A 13,814-nucleotide genomic window follows, 5' to 3' on the forward strand; every position below is an offset into this window, starting at 1 on the left:
GCATATTAACAAAATAGATGCTTAATTTATCATTACAAATACTATATTTTATTAAGCTTTATTATTAGCTAGAATAGAAATCATCTGAATTAAATGACAAGCGATCTTAAATTAGCATTTAACATGTTTCATGAAATAGACTAGTTCTGAAAACATTTCATTCAGTACCTCATTCTTCATTTGTGAAACTAATCTTTTTAAAAATTTTTTAATGTTTATTTTATTTTTTAATAGTTTATTGTCAAGTTGGTTTCCATAGAAACTAATCTTTTGCATTCATGAGTCACATATATCATTTTCTTCTATTATAAATTCTTACATCTGATCCCCCCTCCCTCCTATTTAAATTGCAAAATCAATTTTAAAGAAGTCATTGGGAAGAAAGTCATTGTTGAAAGACTTAAGTTTCCTTTAAAAATGAAAAACTATTAAAATTTTTGGCCTTTGTTAAACATGAAGGTACTTTTTCTAGGTAGCTTAGAGTGGAAATAAAAATATTCCCATCCGAAGGATGGGGAATCCTAATATTAAAAGATAGCAGTTGGGCTTCCTTATTGTAGCTCACCATTCTGCCACCACCATCCCCTTTTACTGCCTCTATTTTTCTGCCAAAGATGTACTGTATGTGTAAGACCTTCAGAATAAAATAATGGATAAGAGCTTTAAATTCTGGGTTCATCGAACTAGCGTCTTGGAAACCTGGTAACTGTTAGTTATCTAACTGGTAGAAACTGCAGCTATTTCCCAAATGAAGCTAAGAGACTGTAAGACTGCAGGTTTCTACACAGCATGCAAACTTCCGTATTTAAAACAATGTAAAGTGCGGCAAAATAATAAATCTCCAGATAAATGAGTGTCTTGTGAGGAAACGAAGTCAGGTGTTTGGGCTTTAAGAGGTGGGGCTAGTACTGCCGGTAAGTTCCGGCGCTCTACGCGGAACAGCGGACTACAAATCCCAGAGTACATCCCGGGCTCTGTAGAGGCAGGACTCAGTTTTCAGGGCTTTAGGAGGTGCGTCGTCTTTCCCCCTCTTGCATGATGGGATCTGTAGTAAGACATGCCTTGCCGTGGCTTTCTTTCGCCCTGCTTCTACACTAAGCTTATCTTTTCCTGAACTTCCAGGTACGTGCTTTCAAAAAGTTTAGTAAAAGCCTGTGACTGTAGTGGGGTTTCACCGTTCCCCTGCAATCCTGGCACCGGACTCTAACCAGAGGCCCCGAAAAGCGCATAGCGACTTTTCTGAGCACCCACTTCGATGCTCCTGAAGTGATGTTTACCTTAGGGTCTCAACCCTAAATTAGAGTTGTAAACATTTTTGAGGTAATGCTTCTTCAAGTTTGCATAAGTGGTCACTGAGACGAATACGTAGGTTGAATTTGGGGTTGGCAAACTGGTGATCTCACTACCAACGTGACCTCACACACACACAGTAGGCCCACACCTCCGACCCCCCCCACTAGGGAGCGCTCTCGAGGCCGGGCAGCCGTGAGACGCACGCAAGCAGCAGCGACACTGCGCATGCCCGGTGCGTCCCCACAGGTTTCCGCAGTAGAGTGGGCAGCCCCGCCGCGGCGTCCGGGGTTTCCAGCGGCGTCGACGCGCTGGTGCTCGCTCTGTCCTCGGCCTCCGCTGGCAGCGGGCGTCCCTCCGCTCCGCGAGTTCCCGGCCGTCGCTCTAGCGCGCCCGGATCTGGCCCCCTGCCCCGCGAAGATGGCTGCCGTACGCCGGGCCCGCAGTTACTGCCGCTGCCTGGTGCGCTTCTCCGACCGAGAACTCTGCTAAGCCCCGCTGCAGCAGAAGGGCAGGAGTAGACACCCGGACACCCAGCACACCTCCTCGGGGGAGCGGTGCAGAGGGGGCGCGGAGAGCCCCTAGCGCGGCCGGCCGCCCCGCCAGCATGGTAACCCGGGAGGGGGCTCAGAGGGACGCTGCGAGGTGGGAGTGCGGAATGAAGGAGGGGCGAGGCCTGGGAGGAGCCCCGAGAGAGCGGGAAGTGGAGACTGGGGGGACTGGGAGCTGCTCGGCCGCCACCCGCTGTAGGGCCTTTGGCCTGAGAGAGAGTGGAGTGGGTGCCAGCCCTGACCGCTCCCTGGGGTTCCTTCCTGCGTGAACCCCGGCAGCCGGGATCCGGTGTGAGAAAGAGCGGGTTTGCAGGACAGCAGAAAAGAATGCCTCCTGTTGGTTCCCTGTGGATATTGAGCCCGTCTTGCCTCCCTCAAGGGATTTTATCAAAAGCAGTGAGGATAGGTTGGGGTGAGCCGTTGCAGCATCTGAAATTGACTTGGGGGAACCTTGGCAAACGGAGACACTTGTTGATTGTTATTACCCCCTCGGGAAAGCAGTACCCACGGAGAAGCCGTTCGGGTCCTTTAAGGAGTCCTGGGTTTAGGACGCACCTGCCCCGTGACGCATCAAGTGCCAAGGGGTAGGATGTTGGCAGGCTGTCCTGGCGGTGTCGGGATCACAGAGATTATGTCTCACTTCGTAGCGGTGAGGGCCTGAGCAGCGTCAGTGTGGTCCAAATGGAGCGAGTGACTTAAGCTCCAGAAATTGACGACGCAAATTCCATGGGACTGTTGCATGCTGGATGGTGTAGTTTCTGCCCTGCGCTGCCTTTCTTTTGCTTTGAGTACATTTTCCATCTGAGAAACTCTGGCTAAGATGAAATGAATCAGGTGTGCGGTGACCCCAAGCCAATGAGCTGACACTCAGATATTTTATTAAATAAATGGATGGCTGACTTTATTAACCAGGAGGATAAAAAAGCAGTAATTGATTATGTCCTTAAGCTTTCAGAAGTAGTTCTCTGACCGACCAGGAGTATGCACTTAACCGTTTATATTTCATTAATCTCACGTGTAAAACGGGAGTAAAAAGATGAAGACATAAACTGCTCAAGTGAAGGGTGATGTTTAGGGCAGACTCAATTAGGAAAATTAAAGCGGAAATCTCTGGGTGACAGCTGGGGACCTACTTATTTCAAGTGGTATTTGAGTTGCTGAAATGTAGTAAAACCCCAAATTTCATAGTCCTCATACTGCCAAAATCAAAGTAATAAAGGACGTGAATTCAAGAACAACACAGGAACTCAGAGGAGAAGATGCTTTCTGTATTACAGATTTCCCATTTATTTTCCTCATTCTTGAGATATTCTCCATATGTCCCCACATGACATTTTTTATCTGTTAATTCAAGCAAATTTTTTTAGCACCTATTGGTGCTAGACCCCAGCACAGTATTAGATCTCCAGTATAACCAAACCTATAAGGAGATTTATGGTAAACTTAAAAAAAACTTTTTTTTAATGTTTATTTACTTTTTGTGGGAGAGAGAGAGAAACAGAGCATGAGTGGGGTAAGGGCAGAAAGAGAGGGAGACACAATCTGAAGCAGGCTCCAGGCTCTGCACTATCAGCACAGAGCCTGACTCAGGGCTGAAACTCCCCAACCGTGAGATCATGACCTGAGCTGAAGTCCGACGCTTAACCGACGGAGCCACCCAGGCGCCCCTATTGTAAACTTTTAATCATAAAATGTCACATATGAAAAAGGACCTCAGAGGTTATCAAATCAAACACCCTGTCTTTACAGATGTGAAAGGTGAAGCCTGGACCTGCTTTACTATGACTTAAGCAGTGTATTTGGCCTTCTAAAGTTACAAATATGACTGATCCTTGTTCCAAATGTACCGACTCTAGCAAAGAGACAAAAATAATATCAATACAAATGTTAAGTGCTGTGATACAAGCACAAGTGTTGTAGGGAAACAAAGACAATTCAAAGGATCAGACTTACTGGAATGATCCCTGAACTGAACCTTGAACGATGAGAAGTAGCCGAGTGAGGAAGAGGTCATGCCAGATGAAGAGAGCAAGCAGCATGTACAAGACCATGGAGCTGGAGAGAGCAGGGGGAGCTCTTGAATGAAGTCACTTTAGTATGACTGCTAGGCCAGAGTTAAAAGGCTGAGTTACTAAGAGGATGTTGTAGGGAGCTTAGGTCCCCTCCCATTAGCTGCACAGAGTGTTTACAATAATAAAGCAGCCTCTAATTTAAGGATAGAAAGACCCTCCTCAATGGTATCTATAAATTCAAAGTCCTGGGGTGCCTGGGTAGCTCAGTCGGTTAAGTGTCTGACCCTAAGTTTGGCTCAGATCATGATCTCACAGTTTGTGGAGTTCGAGCCCTACATTGGACTCTGTGCTGGCAGTACAGAGCCTGCTTAGGATCCTTTCTCTCTCCCTCTCTGTCTCTTCCCCACTCACACGGTCTCTGTGTCTCTCAAATTTTAAAAATAAGTAAAAATAAATTTTAAACATTCAAAAAAATTTTCAGAGTCCTTCATTATGTGTTTTCTTGTTAATAGGAAAACACCCAGCTTAAAGAGACCAAAAAATAACTTTGATAATACATTAATGCTTCCGTTTTTCAGTTTCCTGGAAATTACTTAAGAATCTTGGCCTCTTTCATTGATTTCTTCATTAATTTATCCTTTGCAGTATGTCTAGCACCTTACCATATACTACCTAGTTTAAGTCTTAAAGTTACCTCTGCTCTGAGTCTGGTTGCCAGAGATAAGATATGAATTGAGGATTATTTATGTTAATGCTGTAAAGTAGTACAAGTCTGTCTGGTTGCCAAGTTCAAAAATTTATGTTAATATAAGTGTTTTTGTCCTAGAAACAAATTACAGTAAAAATTTATAATTATAAAGCTTACATCTTTGAAACAAGTGAAATCAAGTAGGTGTTATTCTAATTTCTAACCCTCAGGTCATTTCCCCTATTACCACATTGTAGGACTGAACGCAAGAAGTGTTGAGCAAGCCCCATTTGCTATTAAGTCTGTTAGCTAACAGACTGAACTGAGCTAGCACTTCATTTTCACTGGAAAGTAGGATTCAGTTTAATTTAGCAAATGTATATTGAGAATAAAAGGATAAAATGCAAGGAAACTGACCTGAGACTTCTAATAAACCCCAAACCATTGCACAGTAATTCCAGCCCACTTTTATTCCACTGTAAATCAATCCAGTATATATAAATCTGGGTTTATGAGACAAAACAGGCTTCTTTACAGAAACATTTGCTATTATATGTCTTTGATTAATGAACTTTCCCAGGACATTTAAAATAATAGACAAAAGTCATATTCATCAATTAACATGGCAGTGGTGTAAAAGGAAGGGCATCTACATGTGGACTAAAAATGGTCTTTTTAAAAAAAATTTTTTTAAACATTTATTTGTTTTTGAGAGAGAGAGACAGAGGCAGAGACAGACCAAGAGTGTGAGTGGGCAGAGAGAGAGGGAGACATAGAATCCGAAGCAGGCACCAAGCCCTGAGCTGTTAGCACAGAGCCGGATGCAGGACTCGAATTCACGAACTCTGAGATCATGACTTGAGTTGAAGTCAGATGCTGAACCGATTGAGCCACCCAGGTGCCCCTAAAAATGGGCTCGTAAGTGATGGATGAAATGAAAACTATTTGCTGAACTCTGTGCTACAACTAAATGTTACTTTCTGAAGCAGAGCCATTTTAAACCACCTACCAAAACCTTTTAACTAATTTTAATAAATTAGTCCAGTAAAATTGTTTATTCTGCATTGTTAAGAAAGTATGGAATTTTATTCAACTGGAATCATTAAACTTAACTGTGAAGGAGATTAGAGAGAAGCAACTAAATATTTCACTGGGCAGTGTAGCTCAAGGAGATGTGGATTACAAAAGGAAACTGATGTTTGCATATTCCTGATGATTATTTTGTATTTTTCCCCCTCAGGCAGAAGCTGAGGAAGATTGTCATTCTGACACTGTCAGAGCAGGAGAAGATGAAAATGAAAGCCCTGCTGAAACTGATCTGCAGGCATGTTTCTTCAAGTGTATATTTAATTCTTATTCCATTACTTTCCATATAAGAACAAAAATTGATCGTATTTATGAAGATATATCGGTTTTTATTTGCATTGAATTTAACTGTACCTTCATACTGGTTTACAGAATACACAAATTAAAGATGTGTTACAGATTTTTTTTTAATCATTTGTCACCATATGTTGTTACAGTATTATTGGCTGTATTCCCTATGCTGTACTTTTCATCTCTGTATCTTATTTATTTTTTAACAGGAAGTTTGTACTTCTAATTTTTCTTTTTTTTTAAGATTTTATTTTTAAGTAATCCCCATACCCAGTGTGGGGCTCGAACGTACAACCCCGAGATCAAGAGTCTCATGCTCTACCAACAAAGCCAGGCACCCCTGGAAGTTTGGATTAAATCCCCATTTCACCCATTGTCCCATGTCCCCTCTGCCAACCACCAGTTTCTTTCCTGTATTTATGAATCTATTTCTGTTGTTTGCTTGTCTTTGTTTTGTTTTTAGAGTCTACATATAAGTGAAATCATATGGTGTTTGTCTTTCTCTGATTTCTTTTAGCAATATACTCCCTAGGCCCATTCATGTTGTCAAAAATAGCAAGATCTCATTCTTTTTTACGGTTGAGTAATATTCCATTGTGTATGTGTGTAGACACACCCCTACCCTACATCTTCTTTATCCATTTATCTATCAATAAACACTTAGATTACTTTTCTTGGCTATTGCAAATAATGCTGCAATAAACATAGACATATATATATCTTATCTATTTTTTAACTTTTAAAAAAAATTTTTTTTTAATGTTTTATTTATTTCTAGGAGAGAGAGAGACAGCGTGACAGGCTGGGGAGGGTCAGGGAGGGAGGGAGTCACAGACTCTGAAACAGGCTCCAGGCTCTGAGCTGGCAGTCGGCACAGAGCCCGACGCGGGGCTCGAACCCACGAACCACGAGATCATGACCTAAGCGAAAGTTGGACGCTTAACCGACTAAGCCACCCAGGCGCCCCTATTTTTTAACTTTTTGATTCTACCCATTTTGACAGGGGGAAGGCAGTATCTCATTGTGTTTTGATTTGCATTTCCCTGTTGATTAGTGAGGTCGAACATCTTTTCATGAGTCTCTTGGCTGTTGTCTAAGAAAAATGTCTATTCAGGTCCTCTGACCATTTTTTCATAGGATTATTATTAGTATTGTAGAAATTCTTTATATATTTTGGATTATCATTTGCAAATGTCTTCTCCCATTCAGCAGATTGCCTTTTTGGTTCATTGATGATTTCCTTTGTTGCACAAAGGTTTTTATTTTGATGTAGTCCAGTAGTTTATTTTTACTTTTGTTGCCCTTGCCTGAGGAGACATATCCATAACACCAGTGTCCAAGAGATTACTCCCTATGTTTTCTTCTGGGAGTGTTATGGTTTCAGGTCTTACATTTAGGTCTTTAATCCGTGTTTATTTTATTTTAGTGTGTGGTGTAGGAAAGTGGTCCACTTTCATTCTTTTGCATGTAGCTGTCCAGTTTTCCTGGCACCATTTATTACAGAGACTGTCTTTTCCCCATTGTGTATTCTTGCCTCCTTTCTTGTAGATTAATTGACCATATAAGTGTGGGTTCATTCTGGGCTCTCTTTTCTATTGATGTGTCTATTTTTGTCCCAGTACCATACTGTTTTGATTACTGTAACTTTGTAGTATATGTTGAAATTCAGAGTTATGATAACTTTATTTTTTTTTCTTTTTACAAATAGTTTATTGTCAAGTTAGTTTCCATATAACACCCAGTGCTCATGCCCACAAGTGCCCTCCTCCATGCCCATCTCCCCCCTCCCCCCCACATCCATCAGTCCTCAGTTTGTTCTCCGCATTCAAGAGTCTCTCATGGTTTGCCTCTCTCCCTCTCCCCCACTATTACCCCCTTCTTCACCCCCATGGTCCTCCGTTAAGTTCCTCCTAATCCTCCTATACGTGTAAACATACGGTATTTGTCCTTCTCTGCCTGACTTATTTCGCTCAGCAGAACTCCCTCAAGGTCCATCCATGTTGCTACACATGGCCAGATTTCATTCTTAGAGTTATGATAACTTTCAGCTTTGTTCCTAAGATTGCTTTGGCAAGTATAGCTCTTTCACCTCCTTGGTTAAATTTATTCCTAGGAATTTATTCTTTCAGGTGCAATTGTAAATGGGAATATTTTCTTAATTTCACTTTCTGCTACTTTGTTCTCAGTGTACAGATATGTGGCAGATTTCTGTATAATCATTTTGTGTTCTGAAGTTTTACTGAATTCATTCAAAAAAGTTTTTTGTGGAGTCTTTAGGATTTTCTCTGTATCTCTGGAAATAGTGACAGTTTTACTGCCTTACTAGTCTGGATGCCTTTTATTTCTTGTCTCATTGCTGCCACTAGTACTTCCAGTACTATGTTGAGTAAAAGTGGTGAGTGGGTGTCCTTGTGCTGTTCCTGATTTTAAAGGAAAATCTTTCAGTTTTTCACCATTGAGTATGATATTAGCTGTGGTTTTTCATATATGACCTTTATTATGTTGAAGTATGTTCCTTCTAAACCCACTGTGTTGAGTTTTTATCATGAATGGATGTTGAATTTAGTCAAATAGTTTTTCTGCATCTGTTGAGATGATCATAGGGTTTTTATACTTCCTCTTGTTAGCGTAAAGTTTCACATTGATTAATCGGCAAATATTGAACCACCCTTGCATCCCTGGACTAAATTTCACTTGATTGTAGTGAATGAGCCTTTTAATGTATTGCAGAATTCAGTTTGCTAGTATTTTGTTGAGGATTTGTACATCTGTGGTCATCAGAGATAGTGTCTTTGTCTGGTTTTGGTATCAGGATAATGCTGGCCTTGTAGAATAAATTTGGAAGTTTTCCTTCTTTTTGTTTTCTGAAATGGTTTGAGAAGACTAGAAGTTAATATTAAGGTATTAACTCTTCCTTAAATGTTTGATAGAACTCACCTGTGAAGCCATCCAATCCTGGACTTTTGTTTGTTGGGAATTTTTTGATTACCACATCAGTTTGGTTAAGATATTTGATCTGTTCAAATTTTCTATTTATTCTTGATTCAGTTTTGGAGGATTATACGTTTCTAGGATTTATCCATTTTTTTAGGCTGTCCATTTGTTGGCATATACCTTTTCAAATATTGTCTTGGAATTCTTTGTATTTCTATGGTGTCAGTTATATCTCCTTCATCTCTGAATTTACTTACTTGACTCCTCTTTTTGTCCTGTTGGGCCTGGCTAAATATTTGTCCCTCTCACGCTCACTGTCTCCCCCCCACACACCCCCCCCCTTCAAAGGACCAGCTCTTGGTTTCTTTGATCATTTCTGTTGTTTTTTAAGTCTCTATTTCATTTATGTCTGCTCTCTATTATATCCTCCTTTGTATTAGCTTTGGGCTATGTTGTTCTTCTGGTTCCTTTACGTGTAAGGTTAGATTGTTTATTTGAGATTTTTCTTGTTTCACGAGGTAAGCTTGTATCACTGTGAATTTTCTTCTTTGAACTACTTTCACTGCATCCCAAAGAATTTGGACCATTATATTTTCCATTTTCATTTGTCTTCATGTATTTTTTTATTTCCTCTTTGATTTCTTGGTTGATTTATTGATGGTTTAGTAGGGTGTTATTTAGCCCCTGTGTTTGTAGTTTGCCCAGTGTTTTTCTTTTAATGGATTTCTAGTTTCATAGTGTTGTGGTCAGAGAAGGTGCTTGACATGATTTCAAACTTACTATTTTTTATTTTAATTCTAATATACAGTAATAGTTTTCAGGTGTGCAATATAGCAATTCAATGCTATACATTACCCAGTGCTCATTACAGCAAGTGCATTCCTTAATCCCCATCACCTGTTTGACCCATCCTCTCACCCACTGCCCCTCTGGTAACCATCTAAAGCTTTTAAAATTAAGACTTGTTTTGTGGCCTAACATGTGATCTGTCTTGGAGAATGTTTCATTTACACTTGAAAAATGGGTATTCAGTTGATTTTGGTTGAATGTTCTGTATATATCTGTTACGTCCGTCTGGTCTAGTGTGTTGATTGATTTTTATTGGTTTCCTTATTGATTTTCTGTCTGGATGATTTGTCCATTGATGTAAATGAGATGTTCTTGTCCCCTACTATTGTGTTACTATCCATTTTTTCTTTGTTAATATTTGCTTCATGTATTTAAGTTCTCCTGTATTGGGTGAATAGGAAGGAATCCAAACATAACATTAAAGAAAGCCATCAATCACAAAAGAGAGCAAGAAAAAAAAAGAAAAAGTACAAAAACTCCAAAACAATGAACAAAATGGCAATAAGAATATACCTAACAAAGACTTTAAATGTAAATGTATGAAATGCTCTCATTAAAGACAGGGTGCTGAATGGATAGAAGACCCACCTATTTGCTGCCTTTGAAAGACTCACTTCACAGTCTGGAAGATGGCAGTGGGAGGGCCCTAGCTAGGATCACTTCATCCCACAAATACAACTAGATAACTATCAAATCATCCTAAATATTCCAGAAATTGAGCCAAAGTTTGGCAGAACAAACTCCACAACTAAAAGTAAAGAAGAAGCTACATGAAAGAAAGTAGGAAATGTTAGAGACACAGCTTGGGAGATAAACAGATGGCAGCCGCTGCAGTGGGGAAGGAGCCCCAGTTGTGAAGAAGAGTGAGGCAGACTAACAGGGAAGAGCACTGAGTGGACGCCTACTACTTAACTTGCTTATACCAAACCCCAGCATTCCATGCTCCAGAGAAATGGGTTCAAAATCAAATGGCCATTAACTTGTGAAGAAACAGGAATCCTCCTGCACTTTTGGTGGAAATGCAAACTGGTATAGCCAATGTGGAAAACAGTATGGAGGTTCCTCAAAAAATTAGGAATAGAACTATCCTATGATCCAGTAATTGCATTTTAACGAAAGAATACAAAATACTAATTCAGAGGGATACACCCAGTGCAGAGCCTGATGTGGGACTCAGTCTCACGATCACAAGATCATGACCTGAGCCAAAATCAAGAGCTGGAGGCTTAATTGACTGAGCCACCCACGCGCCCCTGCCTGCTTTCAGCACTTTGAATATAGCCTGCCACTCCCTTCTAGCCTGCAAAGTTTCTGTTGAAAAATCAGCTGATAACCTTATGGGAGTTTCTCTTGTATGTAATTGTTTTCTTTAGATATTTTTAAGATTCTCTATCGTTACTTTTTGCCATTGTTAATATGTGTCTTTTTGTGGACCTCCTTGGGTTCATCTTGTTGGGGTTCTATGTGTTTCCTGCACCTAGATGGCTGTTTCCCATTCCAGATTTGGGAAGTTTTCAGCTATTATTCTTCAAGTTAGTTTTCTGTTCCTCTCTCTCTCTCTCTCTCTCTTCTGTCTGGGATCCCAGTAATGCAAATACTGTTAACACTTTATGATGTTGCAAAGATCCCTTAACCTATTCTCATTTTTTATTATTTTTTTCTTTTTTTCTGTTCAACTTGGTTGCTTTCCATTATCCTGTCTTTTACATCATTGACCCATTTTTCTGTGTCCTCTGATCTGTTGATTCCTCTAATGTATTTTGCATTTCAGTTAGAGTTCTTCAGCTCTGATTGGTTCTTTTTTTTTTTTTTTTAATGTTTATTTTTGAGAGACAGAGAAGGCAAGCAGGGGAGGGGCAGAGAGAGAGGAGGACAGAGGATCTGAAATAGGTTCTGCACTAACCGCAGAGAGTCCAATGTTGGGCTCAAATCCATGAACCATGAGATCATGTTCTGAGCTGAAGTTGGACGGTTAACCGGCTGAGCCATCCAGGCACCCCTGATTCATTCTTTTTTATATTTTCTATCTCTTGGTTGACGTTCTCCCTGAGTTCATCCACTCATAAGTCTGTTGAATATCTTTATTTAGTTTCTAAGTATTTATTTATATTAGAAAAAGAGACAGTGCATGAATGGGGGAGGGGCAGAGAGAGAGAGTCCGAATCTGAACCAAGCTCTAGGCTCCACTGTCAGCACAGAGTCTGACTCCAGGCTTGAACTCACAAACCATGAGATCATGACCTGAGTTGAAGTCTGACACTTAATTGACTGAGCCACCCTGTGCCCCTGTTGAGTATCTTTATGACCATTACTTTGAACTCTTTCCTAGGCATATTGCTTATCCTGGTTTCATTTAGCTCTTTTTTTTGGTGATTTTTGTCTTGTTCTTTCATTTGGAACATTTTTCCTGTCTCCTCATTTTGCCTCTGTGTTTCTCTGTATTAGGTCGGCTACGTGTCCTACTCTTGAAATTAGTGGCCTTGGGCACCTAAGTGGCTCAGTTGGTTGAGCGTCCGACTTTGGCTGAGGTCATGATCTCACAACTCGTGGGTTCAAACCCTGTGTCGGGCTCTGCTTTGACAGCTCAGAGGCTGCTTCTGACCCTCTTGTCTCTCTGCCCCTCCCCTGCTTGTGTGTGAGCTCTCTCTCAAAAATAAATAAACATTAAAAAAACAAAAAGTAGTACCCTTATGTGGAAGAGGTCCTGAGATGCCCTTGTAGCTCAATCCCCTGGTCACCAGAACCAGGCAGTCCATGAGTGTCCTCTGTGGCCTGTGTGTGCCCTCCTGTTGTGGCTGAGCTGTGATTGATAAGGGCATGCTGGTAGTTTGGACTGTTCCTGGTCCAGCTGGTTTCAGTAATCTGCTGCTGCAGCTTGCTGCATGTACACTGGGCAGGTTTTGCTTTTGGTACTGTTAGATGCTCAGCTGTAGCTGCCATAAACTTTATGGTTGGTGTAGTCAGTCGTCACGTTGGCTGTCTGCAGTTAACCAATGGCTGCAGGCACACCAAAGGGCAGGGCTTCTCCCTGCACAGCCAGCTAAGAGGCTGGCTGCAGGAACTGATGTGTCGTATGGGGTTATCCCCCTACGTCCCCACAATAGGAGTCACTTTGGAGGGGTGCTGGTCCTGCCCAGGGCTGCCTGCTGGCTTAGCAGGGAAGGCGCTGTTTTGGATGGGCGCCTACAAGGTGGAAAGTCTATAGGGAAATGCAGCTGCATGCACAAGTGTTAGAAAGGGAGATGAATAGTGTTAGAATTTGCTCCTGCGTGCCTCAGGCTATCCAGGCTGGGGGAGGGAAGAAAAATGGCACCCAGAGTGCCTGGGTGGCTCAGTTGGTTAAGTGTCTGACTTTGGTTCAGGTCGTGATCTCACAGCTCGTGAGTTTGAGCCCTGCATCGGGCTCTGTGCTGACAGCTCGGAGCCTGGAGCCTCCTTCCAATTCTGTGTCTCCCTGTCTCTCCTCTCTCTCTACCCTTCTCCCACTTGCTATCTCTCTCTCAAAAATAAATAAAACATGAAAAAAATTTTTGAAAAATGGCACCCACTATCACTTCTCTGCCTTTTGGCTAAGATCAAGTGTAAAAATGGCACCCAGTAGCACTTTTGTTCCAGAACTTTCCTGCAGGTACCTGCCCTTTTGGCACATGTCCTAGAAGTAATTAATAAATACCTTCGTGTAGGGGCGCCTGGGTGGCTTAGTCGGTTAAGCGTCCGACTTTTGCTTAGGTCATGATCTCACGGTTCGTGGGTTCGAGCCCCGCGTCGGGCTCTGTGCTGACTGCCAGCTCAGAGCCTGGAGACTGTTTCAGAGTCTGTGTCTCCCTCTCTCTCTGACCCTCCCCTGCTCACGCTGTCTCTCTCTCTCCTAGAAATAAATAAAAAATATTTAATAAATAAATAAATACCTTTGTGTATACCCCAGGCGCTTTCAATGTGCTGCTTCTGTGCTGTTTGTTGGTGGGGTTTTTAGTGTGCTGGCCCTTTAAGGGTGGAGACTCCTCTAGTACCTCTCTAGTTCTGGAGTTAGGCCTCAGGAATTTTAAAGCCAGATGTTATGAGGACTTACTTTCCCAGGGCTGGGAGTGCCTACTGTGGGGTGATCCCCTTGCT

At 41.7% G+C, this 13,814-nt stretch overlaps 1 protein-coding gene across 2 annotated transcripts in view; it reads left to right on the forward strand.

Annotated features, from left to right (window-relative positions):
• Nucleotides 1-1,103: 1,103 nt before the first annotated feature.
• Nucleotides 1,104-13,814, forward strand: part of FBXO9 (F-box protein 9) — a 37,863-nt gene continuing 25,152 nt past the window's right edge. The window contains exons 1-2 of one of the 2 annotated variants that reach the window (XM_077752844.1): nucleotides 1,104-1,122; nucleotides 5,782-5,865. Coding sequence is in view for 1 of the 2 variants with exons in the window: in XM_077752843.1 (XP_077608969.1) it covers nucleotides 1,898-1,900; nucleotides 5,782-5,865 (87 nt within the window). In the remaining variant the exon portion in view is untranslated. Of the gene's footprint in view, nucleotides 1,123-1,702; nucleotides 1,901-5,781; nucleotides 5,866-13,814 lie in introns of those variants that run through there. The other variant, XM_077752843.1, reaches the window with a different exon arrangement.

Source organism: Crocuta crocuta, unplaced genomic scaffold (assembly GCF_008692635.1).
Source record: "Crocuta crocuta isolate KB4526 unplaced genomic scaffold, BGI_CrCroc_1.0 scaffold291, whole genome shotgun sequence".
NCBI lineage: Eukaryota > Metazoa > Chordata > Mammalia > Carnivora > Hyaenidae > Crocuta > Crocuta crocuta.